The sequence below is a fragment of the Pelophylax lessonae genome (assembly GCF_965119305.1).
Source record: "Pelophylax lessonae genome assembly, chromosome: 5".
In the NCBI taxonomy this organism is placed as follows: Eukaryota; Metazoa; Chordata; class Amphibia; order Anura; family Ranidae; genus Pelophylax; species Pelophylax lessonae.
The window spans coordinates 460,659,502-460,673,169 of record NC_138772.1 but is presented as its reverse complement, the minus strand read 5'-3'; the positions used below and the strand labels follow the sequence as shown (position 1 = coordinate 460,673,169).

The window sequence follows — 13,668 nt, the reverse complement described above, 5'->3', positions numbered from 1 at the left end:
ACTCCATGTATATGCTACTTCTGTACATACATTGTATCAATTGGTGACTTGCATCACCAGTCTTTACTCTTTGCTGCACAGCGTCTCTGGCCTGCTGATGGGCGGGGACGTTTCCTACTGTTCTCCTCGGGAGCTGCGATGTGCGGCGGCCTCCCTCTCCCTACGCCCGTTCGGGCGCGGGGTGGCGGGTGGGCGGTGCCGCCGCACATCGGCGCCACGCCCTGCGCCGACGTGCGACGTCATTTTGGCGCCAACACGCCGACGGCTGTTTCTCCACCTCAGTGCATTTAGAGGCAGTCCGGTGGATGGTTTGGCAATCTGCCTGCAGTTCCCGCGGGTCCTCATGCATGCACCGACGTGACGCTGGGAGCCTTAGTGTCGGTGGCCAACGGCGAAGTCGGAGCACACTCCCTGCTCACTGTGGTATCTCCTCATTCGGTAATTCACATTTCCACCTCTGTATTTCTCACAGGCTTATGGCTTTTTACTTTATCCAACACTTCACTGTATCAGCACAATTACCACTCGGTTTTTAATTCATTCAACCTTTTCACTGGTTTATTTCACCCTCTCACTGGTATACTATATCACCAGTTTTTTTAATTTGTTGCATGGCTACTTCGCTATCTCTTTACCCACTTGACTGTGTTTTTTACCCACACTTTTTTAGTCTATACCCCTACTCAAAAATTTTTTATATATTAATATGCAAGTAACATGAAGTCCTTCTATACAATCTAAATAATACATACTCTCATATATCCCCCTTTACTCATTCCATATAGATACTTCTATACAATCATTCAATATATACTCAGTAATCACTTCCTTTTACTCATTCCATATAGATACTGTGTTTACGTGATTACAAGCATCAATCTCATCACTTTCATCTATATTTCCCTTGTGTGCGGCGTGCTTCGCCCTGTCCATGGACCGTATGCTCCCTCAGCTCCCGTGGGAGGCGTTTGGGTCTCTGCCTCTGCCTCCAGCTTTGCTTTACCGCCAGTCTCACTGTGTAAGTTTGTGGGAATGTGGGGATTATTTCCCCTCCCCCCCCCTCCCAGTCTCTTTACCATCATATAACACAATGTTTCTTATACACATTTCTTATAGATATCGATCATATACCTACTCTTGAAGAAGTGGAAAGTTTAGTCCACGAAACGCGTCAGTTATGAATGGTTATGATGTACTTTTATACTCTGTTACTCTTTTACATTGTCATGCTGGTTTAATTGAATCTGACTTGGGGGTGTTTAACCTTGCCATTGAATTTTATACTATCTATTTATGATGTCTGTATTCACATATCATGTTGCCACATGTAATATTGTGCATATCAATAAATGTAATTATTTTTTTCCATCAGTCTGGTCAAATTATGTCTCTCATCTAAAGTCCCAACCTTTTTGCAATTGTCGACTTCATAAATAAGGGATACTTCATTTGTTTTTTCAGAGCGCAGGGGACTATTGCACTTTGTGTTTTTTTTTTTTACTTGTAATGTTTTATTGTCACTGTTTTTCATTGTTAACCATAGTTTGCTTTGCAGCCATTACCGCCATTCTACTGTTTTACTGTATTGTATGCTATTATAATGTATTTATTATTCAAAACCATGTGTTAAGTGAGCGCTATAGGACCTCAGCCGCTAGCAAAAAAAAGAGAATATATAACCTTCTAAATTAGAAAAACCAAAAATGTGTGCAGCACTAGAACAATATTAATGATATCAATAAAACACTAAGTGCTGTGCTTGTGAACTAGATAAAAAGTCCAAAGGTGCATGAAAAGTCCATAAACCATGATCTCTTCCTGGAATTTTAGGAAGGATCCACTTCCTCCTGACGCTTTGCATAAGCATTCAGCAGAGCCAAATGGAATAAGTATACAGACACTTTTTTATATCAGTGTCTGGCCTTACGGGCAATTAAGTACGGTGCCATTATCTGGACGTTCAAGTCCACCCCTCCCATGTTAAGGTTTTATTTGTGGACACAGAGGGGCTTCTCAACAACACCAGTCGCCGTTGTAATTTGGACAGTGGTATCTGCGTGAATGGAAGACAGAGCTAAAACATTCCGTGTGTCCCTTCACTTCACTGCAAGCAATTTATTACACTTCAAGCAGGCTCTTTCCCCCGTCTAAGTCAGGAATCTACAAGCCGTTGGGGGAAGCCCCGGTGATTAGGTCACATGGTGCCACGGTGCCAATTCTAAAATCAAAAAGGTGACTAAAAAGTGGCTCACTTGTGTAATAATTGTCCACAAATAAATAGTACCCCTTTCCGAAAAGGGTGACACCAAGTCCCAAACAACTTGCCGCTGCTCACTATGTAGGCAGGGCAGATGGGGGGCTCCACATTGCTATCTTTTCCCTCGTAAATCCGGAAACTACATGTATAGATTCAGGTCCATAAATATTGGGACATTTACACAATTCACAATTCTAATCTTTTTGGCTCTATACACCACCACAATGGATTTGAAATGAAACAAATAAGATGTGCTTTAACTGCAGACTTTCAGCTTTAATTTGAGAGTATTTACATCCAAATCAGGTGAACAGTGTAGGAATTACAACAGTTTGTATATGTGCCTCCCACTTTTTAAGGGACCAAAAGTAATGGGACAGATTAACAATCATAAATCAAACTTTCACTTTTTAATACTTGGTTGCAAATCTTTTCCAGTCAATTACAGCCTGAAGTCTGGAACGCATAGACATCACCGGACGCTAGGTTTCATCCCTGGTGATGCTCTGCCAGGCCTCTACTGCAACTGTCTTCAGTTCCTGCTTGTTCTTGGGGTATTTTCCCTTCAATTTTGTCTTCAGCAAGTGAAATGCATGCTCAATCGGATTCAGGTCAGGTGATTGACTTGGCCATTGCATAACATTCCACTTCTTTCCCTTAAAAAACTCTTTGGTTGTTTTCACAGTATGCTTTGGGTCATTGTCCATCTGCACTGTGAAGCGCCGTCCAATGAGTTCTGAAGCAATTGGCTGAATATTAGCAGATAATATTGCCCGAAACACTTCAGAATTCATCCTGCTGCTTTTATGATTTTGTTATTTTTTGTGATTTTGTTATTTGTTGCACTATTTAGCACTATTTGCACTTTCATCACTATTATGTATAGTGCTTACTTGCACATGGACTTTTGTTTAATTTGTTAATTTATGGTTAGCACATCACAGCACTATTTGCTGTTTACAGCTGCTATTTACTTCTTTGTATCTTCAGCACAACAAGCACTTTCACCATTTTATCTATTGATTGATCACTGATCACGCTATTGATTTATCTAATCATTAGCACTTCAGCACTTATTTTGCTATTTGCACAATTTGCATTGTCATGTACGTTTATTTATTTCATAGATGAATTGATATATGAATATTTTATATCCACATTGCTATTATTCTTATTTTTATGATCATTATCTCTGGATATTTCCTGATTCCTCATATTTTTATTGACCCTGCACATAACATTGGTCTTATCTCCACTTCATCTCCACGTCTTTTTGGTATCTCTGAGGTCCACCATTCTCAGAAATCGAGCGCTGATTTTTCCCTCCTTTTCTATTAATGGCTGTGTGTTAAGTTATTTTGAGGGGACAGCAAATTTACACTGTTATACAAGGTGTACACCCACTACTTTACATCGTAGCAAAGCATAATTTCTTCAATGTTGTCTCATGAAAAGATTTAATAAAATATTTACAAAAATTTGAGGGTTGTACTCACTTTTGTGAGATACTGTAAATTCAGAAACAGTGATACGTTTCCATGCAAATTCTCTGACAAGGGTCAAATTTGGATTTGCGGTGATAAATTGATTGGCATATAAATTGCTTTGGTCCACAATAGAGTACAGATCTTCTGTGAAAAACAGCTCATAAAAACCAAGGGGAGTAAAATCAGCTGTTCCCATCTGAATTTCAGGTCGGCCAGTGAATGAGGCAAGTACGGGCGCAGCAGAAGTTGTGGGCTCCCAATCAGGATTTGCAAGCACATCAGGAAGGACACTATGGGCTCTACGGGCCTGTCTTCGAATTCTTGGTGGCTGCGGGACACTACATGTGCTAGCCACCGCACCAGCTTGAACTGCACTTTTGCCACCAAGTGTTACTGCAGTGCTGGTTTGTCTACGACCAGGATGTACTATGCCGCTGGTGCTTGCCAGTTCACCAGGAGGTTAAGCGGCACTAGTACCAACACTCTGCTGCATACGAGAACCATGTGATTGTTCCACCTCAGCAACAGAAGAACGGGGTCAGGTATGCCTGACCTTAGCAGGGACCACTACTCTGTCATCAGAGCTATCTGTCAGTGTGCCGCTGCTCTCAACAGGTTTGAATACCGAGCCTGATTCTGACAGTGAGGTTTCCTCATCGCTCTCATCTATCATGCTCAGCATCATTTAAGCCTCTTCACTATTGTACCTCTGTTTGGACATTTTGGCCCATAAATTTATAGGTACCTAGTGTGATTCACAGATAAAAAAGCACCTGGCTGTCAAGGACTTTTTGAACCGCTAACAAAAAATTTAACTGCTAGCGCTAGCAGAGATCAGGCCTGACTCTGCTAAAGCTGTGGTTTTGTGTGCTATGTATCGAAAGTGACAATGATCTGCTGATATTGCACTTCTTGGGGGCTGGGCAGAGAGGGCAAAACACAGGTGCTGGCAGGTGTTGGGGCTGATCCTGCTAACACTTCATTTTGGAAACACTATACTATACTATTGGAGACACTAGTATAGTTCTGATCAGATCAAAGATATTGATTCGTTCAGACACTATACTAGTAATGGAGGTCTTTAGTGTGTTTGTGTCACTGACAATCAAAGGGTTAAAATGTATTACTAAATATGTGGAGGGCAATCAGACGCTGTCCTGGATTGACGCTAACTAACATTAACACTAACTGACGTCACCTGTAACACTAATACAGTCATCAGAAAAAAGATCTGTACACTATAATAGTGACACTGTGACAGGGCAGTGAAGAGGTTAACTGGGGGTGATCAGGGGGTTAAATCTTTATTAGGGGATATATGGCGTATACCCTAAACCTATATGGGACAGACACTAACTACCACTAACTGTCGCTCACAATAACTGGAGTCACAAGTGACACTAATACAGTGATCAGTAAATTATCTGTATACTGTATATAGTGACACTGTGACAAAGAGTGAAAGGGTTAACTGAGGGGGGATGATCAGGGGATGGCACATGTGCCTATGTGTACTGGTGTCAGTGTACTGCTTGTGTACTCACTGTCAGATGCTTTCTCCTCTCACGCTGGAACCGAAAAGGGCTCCAGTAGAGGAGATTTCATCATTTCCTGTGCCTGTCATTGGTCAGAACTAATCACCAGGTCCAGGCCATAAATCATTGATGACTGACCATATCAGATCCCCCCGGGGACGGCGGGCGCGCAGCCCCTACCCCTGCGCGCCACCGGCATACAGGTACCTCGATTCGCGCAGCTGAGCCACCTTGCCACAGTAAAACTGCAGCGGGTGGTCGGCAACTATTTTAACCACTTGCCTACTGGGCACTTAAACCCCCCTCCTGCCCAGGCCAATATTCAGCTTTCAGCGCTGTCGCACTTTGAATGAAAATTGCGCGGTCATGCAAAACTATACCCAAATGAAATTTTTATAATTTTTTTCAAACAAATAAAGCTTTCTTTTGGTGGTATTTAATCACTACTGGGGTTTTTATTTTTTGCTGAACAAACAAAAAAAGACCAAACATTTTGAAAAAATAAATAAAAAGCAGTTTTTATAGTTTGTTATAAAATTTAGCAAACAGGTAATTTTTCTCCTTCATTGATGTGCACTGATGAGGCGGCACTGATGGGCCTTGATAGGCACTGGTAGGCTGCACTGATGGGAACTGATAGGCTGCACTGATGGGCACTGATAGGCTGCACTGATGGGCACTGATAGGCTGCACTGGTGGGCACTGATAGGCGACACTGATGGGCAATGATAAGGCGGCACTGATGGGCACTGATAAGGCAGCACTGATAAGGCAGCACTGATGGGTGGCACCAATAGGCACTGATGTGCGGCACTGATGTGCGGCACTGAAGGGCACTGGTAGGTGTTGCTGAAGGGCACTAATAGGCGGCACTCATAGGCACTGATGGGCACTAATAGATGGCACTGATGGGTTGCACTCTGATAGGCACTGGTAGGTGACACTTATGATGGGGCACTTATAGGGGGCACTGGTGAGCACTGATAGGTGGCCCTGGTGGGCACTGGTAGGTGGCACTAGTGGGCACTGGTAGGTGGTGCTGTTGGGCACTGGTAGGTGGCACTTGTGTGCACTGGTGGGTGATACTGGTGGGCACTGGTAGGTGGCACTGGGGGCACAAATAATTCCTTTCCTCTTCGGGACCGATGTCCCTCTGACAGCACTGATTGACAGTGTGAGGAGAAAAAACAGCTGATCGCCGGCTGCTGTTTACATGATCAGCTGTCATTGGCTGACAGCTGATTACATGGTAAGGGGGCGGGAACGCCCCCTTACTCCGATCTGTGATCAGGCGGGTCTCATGGACTCACTGATCACAGAGCGAGCCGGGCACGCTTCGCAGGAAGAGCACAGGCAGCTCATGCACGGGAGGACGTCAATGTGCTCCCTCCTGGCAATTTAGGTCCGCGCTGTAGCAATCTTTCGGCTATAGCATAGATGGCAACTAGTTAAGTACACATTAAATATTTAGAGGTATGCGCTATACTACAAGTTGCTTGTAAGTAGACACATCTTTACATGATAAACATTTATGAAGTTTACCTTTTTGTTTACAGCAAAGGCAACTTAAACATCGACGAATGAAAATCTAAAGTCAAATAAAGAGAGAAGTCATTTTTACAAGGCCTAAAATTGAACTACACGTAAAGTTTTTTTTTTTTGTTTTTTTTTAAATTTTGAATAGAGTAAGGGAGGGTTTTAGCCCCATCATTTTTTTTTTTTTGCCATCTGTGTCCCATTGGGGAGATTTACCTTCCCTTCCTGTCCCATAGCCAAAACAGGAAGTGAGAGGAAATCCCTACAAATTAAGAGAATCCCTTGGGGTGCCCCAGGTCACCAGAACTAGTGTTATCATTGGAAGATTTCCCCTCTATAACTTTTCTAGGGACAACCCAAAATGTTGAATTATCTTTCACTTTAGATGATAATGGTAAACAGGACAAATAGAATGAATCTCCCTAATGGGGACATGGAAGGCAATAAAAACCTGAGAGGTGCTCTAATCCCTCTACACTCTATCCAAAACTGAAAAAAAAAATTCTGATTAACTAAAGTGTGATAAAAGGTAAAGAAAAGCAAAATTATTTATATAAATGAAAAGCTCAATACAAAAAAAATAAATAAATAACAAAAAAGTAAAGGAACAATTCCCAAGTGTCTGACTGACATTTGTAGAGAACAAATATTCATACCTTAATGTGGACCTTCATTCATTTTTTTCATCTTTCCGTCTATTAAATCCTCTGCCCTGTTGTTTTGACTTTGGATAGTAAAACATTTTTTTTCTGCCAGTAAATACCTTATACAGCTCACTTCCTCCTTTTGGTAATTTGCCTAGGCTAATGACATCATGCACAGCTCTCTCTCTTTCACTTTAATGAGAGTTTGCCAGCAAGGGATGAGAGATGAGTCATAGGAAAGCCAAGAAGAGCTGCAGAGCTGTAGGGGGCTGGACGAGGGCGGAGATAACAGGAGACTGCAGAGATCCATGTGTATTCATCAAGAGAGGAGAATGGTGCAGGCAAGCAGTGGTGTGAGTGTGTCTGGTTGTATATATGTGTGTGCCTCTATGTGTCTGTGTAAATCCAGGAAGAGAGCAGGCAGCAGCTTCAGCTGCCCACAGTTAAAACGGCTGCAGCCAGACTTAGTGGAGGGAGATTTCTGGTAGCTCCATCCACCACCCCAATCCCTTCCCAGCTCTATCCATCCCCTGGTCCCATCCACTCTCCATCCACCACCCCAATCCCATCCCAGCTCCATCCATCCTCAATCCCATCCCAGCTCCATCCATCCCCGATCCCATTCCAGCTCCACCCACCACCCCAATCCCATCCCAGCTCCATCCATTCCCTTGATCCCATCCCAGTTCCATCAATCTCCTGTCCCCATCCTTGGTCCATCCATCCCCCGAACCTATTCCATATCCATCCATCCCCTGATCCCATCCCGACTCCATCCACCACTCCAATCCCATCCTGACTCCATTCATTCCCTGATCCCATCCTGGCTCCATCCACCACCCCAATTTCATCCCTGCTCCATCCATCCCCTGATCCCATCCCAGCTCCATCCACCACCCCATCCTATCCCAATCCTGGCATTCCCATACAATCCCATCCCCATCCCGTGTCACAGCTGATCCCATCCCAGCTCTATCAATCCCCTTATACCATCCCGGCTCCATCCATTCCCCCAAACCCATCCCAGCTCCATCCATTCCCTGATCCCATTCCGGCTCCATCCACCAGCCCAATCCCATCCCAGCTCCATCCATTCCCTTGATCCCATCCCAGTTCCATCAATCTCCTGTTCCCATCCTTGATCCATCCATCCCCCCAAACCCATTCCAGCTCCATCCATCCCCTGATCCCATCCCGACTCCATCCACCACTCCAATCCCATCCTGACTCCATTCATTCCCTGATCCCATCCCGGCTCCATCCACCACCCCAATCCAATCCCTGCTTCATCCATCCCCTGATCCCATCCCAGCTCCATCCACCACCCCCATCCTATCCCAATCCTGGCATTCCCATACAATCCCATCCCCATCCCGTGCCGCAGCTGATCCCATCCCAGCTCTATCAATCCCCTTATCTCATCCCGGCTCCATCCATTCCCCCAAACCCATCCCAGCTCCATCCATTCCAGCTCCATCCACCACCCCAATCCCATCCCAGCTCCCTCCATCCCCGATCCCATCCCGGCTCCATCCACCACCCCGATCACATCCCGGCTCCTTCCACTACCCCATCCCATCCCGGCTCCATCCATCTCCTGATCCCATCCTGGCTGCATCCACCAATCCTAATCCCATCCTGGCTCCATCCACCTCCCATGATCGCATCCCAGCTCCATTAATCCCCTGATTCCATCCTGACTGCATCCATTCCCCAACCCACCCCAGCTCCACCCATCCCCTGATCCCATCCTGGCTCCATCCATTCCCCAATCCCATCCCAGCTCCATCCATTCCCTTGATCCCATCCCAATTCCATCAATCCCCTGATCCCATTCTGGGTCTATCCATTCCCCCGAACCCATCCCAGCTCCATCCATCCCCTAATCCCATCCCGGCTCCATCCACCACTCCAATCCTAACCCAATCCTGGCATTCCCATCCGATCCCATTCCCATCCTGGCATCCCAGGTCACAGCTGATCCCATCCCAGCTCCATCAATTCCCTTATCCCATCCCGCTCCATCCATTCTCCCAAACCCAAGCCAGCTCCATCCATCCCCTGATCCCATTCTGGCTCCATCCACCACCCTAATCCCATCCAAGCTCCATCCATCCCCTGATCCCATCCCTGCTCCATCTACCACCCCATCCCATCCTGGCTCCATCCACCCCCCAATGTCATCCCAATTCCATCCACCACCCCAATCCCATCCCAGGTCCATCCACCACCCCTGATCCCAACCCAGCTCCATCCATCCCCTGATCCCATCCAGGCTCCATCCACCACCCAAATCCCATCCCGGCTTTATACTTCCCATGATCCCATCCCGGTTCCATCCATTACCCCAATCCCACCCCAGCTCCATCCATCCCCTGATCCCATCCCAGCTCCATCAATCCCCTGATTCAATCCCGGCTCTATCCATTTCCCTAAACCCATCCCAGCTCATCTATCCCCTAATCTCATCTTGGCTTGATCCATCCCCTGATCCCATCCACCACCTGATTCCATCCTGGGTCCATTCACCACCCTAAACCCATCCTGGCTCCATCAACCACCCTGATCCCACCCCAGCTCCATCCATCCCCTGATCCCATCCTGACTCCATTCACCACCCCAATCCTATCCCGGCTCCATCCATCCCCCAATCCCATCCTGGCTCAATCCACCACCCCGATCCCATATCAGGTCCATCCACCACCCCGATCCCATCCCGGCTACATCCATCCCCTGATCCCATCCCAGCTCAGTGATCTATGGAGAGTTTTGTGCTCAATGATCTATGGAAAATTCTGTGCTCAGGGATCTATGGAGAGTTCTGTGCTTAATGATCTATGGAGCATTCTGTGCTCAGTGATCTATGGAGAATTCTGTACTCATCTATCCCTAGAGAGATCTGTACTTAGAGATCTATAGAGAGTTCTGTGCTCAATGATCTATAGAGAGTTCTGTGCACAGTGATCCATGTAAAGTTCTGTGCTCAGCATTCCATGGAGAGATCTGTGCTCAGTGATATATGAAGAGATCTGTTCTCTGTGATCTATGGAGAGTTCTGTGCTTCGTGATCTATAGAGAGTTCTGTGCTCAGTGATCTAAGGAGAGTTCTGTGCTCAGTGATCTATAGAGAGTTCTGTGCTCAGTGATCTATGGAGAGATCTGTGCTCAGTGATCTATGGAGAGTTCTGTGTTCAGTGATCTATGAAGCTTTCTGTCCTCAGCGATCCATGGAGGGATCTGTGTGCAGTGATCTATGGAGAGTTCTGTGCTCAGCGATCCATTGAGAGATTTGTGCTCAGTGATCTATGGAGATGCCTGTGCTTAGTGATTTATGGTGAGATCATGTGCTCAGTGATCTATGGAGTGTTGTGTGCTTAGCAATCCATGGGGAGATTTGTGCTCAGTGATCTATGGCGATTTCTGTGCTCAGTGATCTATGGAGAGTTCTGTGCTCAGTGATCTATAGAGAGTTCTGTGTTCAGTAATCTAAGGAGAGTTCTGTGCTCCATGATCTATAGAGAGTTCTGTGCTCAGTGATCTATGGAGAGTTCTGTACTCAGTGATCTATGGAGAGTTCTATGCTCATGATCTTTGGAGAATTCTGTGCTCAGTGATCTATGGAGAGTTCTGTGCTCAGTGATCTAAGGAGAGATCTATGCTCAGTGATCTATGGAAAGGTCTGTGCTCAGTGATCTATGGAGAGTTCTGTGATCAGCGATCCATGGAGAGATCTGTGCTCAGTGATCTGTGGAGAGACCTGTGCTTAGTGATCTATGGAGAATTTTGTGCTCCGTGATCTATGGAGAGTTCTGTGCTCAGCGATCCATGGAAAGATCTATGCTCAGTGATCTATGGAAAGTTCTGTGCTCAGTGATCTATGGAGAGTTCTGTGATCAGCGATCCATGGAGAGATCTGTGCTCAGTGATCTGTGGAGAGACCTGTGCTCAGTGATCTATGGAGAATTTTGTGCTCCATGATCTTTGGAGAGTTCTGTGCTCAGCGATCCATGGAAAGATCTGTGCGCAGTGATCTTTGGAGAGTTCTGTGCTCAGCGATCCATGGAGAGATCTGTTCTCAGTGATCTATGGAGACATCTGTGCTCAGAGTTCTGTAGGTTTGTAGGTATGTATCTTTGTCAGGCATGGTTTGCATGGTTTCAGGTGTAAGGCATGGTTTGCGCTTACACTGAAGCAAAGTGTACTGGACTACAAATTAAATGCACCCAGAGCCACCTCTGTCAAGTGATCCCAGCCCAGGCAAGGTATGCTTAGCTGTTCCCAGGTACGGTGCGGAGCACTCATACTGCTCCCCAGGTACAGTTAAAACTGCCAATGTGAGTATACCTTAAGAGGGGAATTCTGATAACTATTTATCCATTTCTACTCCTGTTGCATCTCTGGGAAAGGAAGTGAAGAAAACCTTAACTAACAGGACACAGACATCAAAAATTAAACTGAAAGGAGTGTGTAACCTTCCCTATTTGATCTTAAAGTGGTTGTAAATCTCTGAAATGAAAAATAACAAAGCATTTCCATCTATAGTGTGTACTTAGTTTCAAAGTACCTACTGTAATTTCTGTCTGCTCTGTCATTGCTCTGCTATTTGCATGTCTTACTTTTGACAGTCTATGACCACACCAGACAATCCCATAAGATGGCCCTTCCACCCCCCAAACACATGGCAGATGATGTGCATGTTCCCTATGAGACAGTGTGGAGGGAGGAGGTGGGTGTCTGTTTCCGCCACTCTCAGATTACTCTCAGCATCCTGCTCTATGCTGTGTAGGGTGTGACATCAGATCTGCGCCCTACCTCTGGACACTCAGAAATGCTGCGTAAAATGTGTGTTTTAGATGGCTGTAGAGAAGAGGTGGCTGCAGATAAACAGGTACAATCTATGTTGGAGGATATGTTTCAAATCTGTGTGTAACCTGAGGTTAGTCACTTAAATGGGTAAGGGTTTACAACCACTTTAAACTGAAAAAGAAAGTTGTGGAACTTTTTCTTTACATACCCTTTAAGTAAATTAAGTTGATTTTTACAGGCATCCTCTTTCTTTTTTAACTCAGTGCTGGTGATAAAAGGCATTGTTAATTAATGGATCCATGTGATCACCAAAACTGTGGCTACAATAATATAGAGTTAAAGCAAAACAATTATCCTGTAAATCATATTTTACAATTTTGCTGTCTCTTTTAGCAGACTGTCTCTGGCACAATGCCATGTACTGACCTGGAGGCAGGTATTTTCCACATGTTCTATTTTCATGGTCTGGAACATAATGACAATATTAGATTATACTGCAGGGATGAATTGTAGTATACAATTTACAACATTACAGTTTCCTTACAGCATTGACCATTTTCTTGGTTAATTTCAGAAAATGTACAGTATATTAATAATATTAATATATATGAATTAAAAGGAAACATTACTAAACTGATTGGTCGGGGATTCAATTAAAAAAACTTTAAAGCCATACTTCTGGTGTTGAGTTGGGCATTCTTCTAAACTCCCCAGGTCCCAATTTCAGTGAAATGTCCCCTCGATCACAGATAAAGCAATATCAGCAACATTTAACACATTTTATCTTCTTTTACCCAAAGACATAATTTCCAGCAGGGTTGATGCTTATACACAGCTTTTATGGATGGATAGTGGCTAGATGGATAGGATGGATGGTTGTGTGGGCTGCAATGTTGCTAAACTGATGGTGTAGCACTATAATGTTATCAAACTAACACTAACACTGTGTATTAAATCTAATAAAGTAAACTACAATACACCTCCCTTTACAGTGATATTAAAGTAATTTTATGGTGGCGTGACACTGGGATGTTACCCAACTGATAGTGTGACAGTACATTATGGTGGTATTTGATCACCTCTGCAATTTTAATTTTTTGTGCTATAAACAAAAAAAGAGCAACAATTTTGAAAAAAAAAAAAAAAACAATATTTTTTACTTTCTGCTAATAAAATCATCATTTTAGGCCAATTTTGTATTCTGCCACATATTTTTGGTAAAAAAAATCCCAATAAGTGTATATTGATTGGTTTGCGCAAAAGTTATCGCCTCTACAAACTAGGGGAAATATTTATGTCATTTTTGTAAAAAAAAATTTTTTACTAGTGATGGTGGCGTTCAGCCATTTTTAGCAGGACTGCAACATTTCAGCGAACAGATCGGACACCTAACTGACATTTTT

At 44.4% G+C, this 13,668-nt stretch overlaps 1 protein-coding gene across 1 annotated transcript in view; it reads right to left on the bottom strand.

The window, feature by feature from the left end:
• Positions 1-13,668, bottom strand: part of LOC309555716 (E3 ubiquitin-protein ligase RNF31-like) — a 118,267-nt gene that overhangs the window by 91,073 nt on the left and 13,526 nt on the right. The window contains exons 2-3 of the mRNA XM_082257775.1: positions 12,692-12,730; positions 6,822-6,867 (exon numbers count right to left, since the gene is read on the bottom strand). Of these exons, the coding sequence (XP_082113901.1) occupies positions 6,822-6,867; positions 12,692-12,730 (85 nt within the window). The remainder of the gene's footprint in view (positions 1-6,821; positions 6,868-12,691; positions 12,731-13,668) is intronic.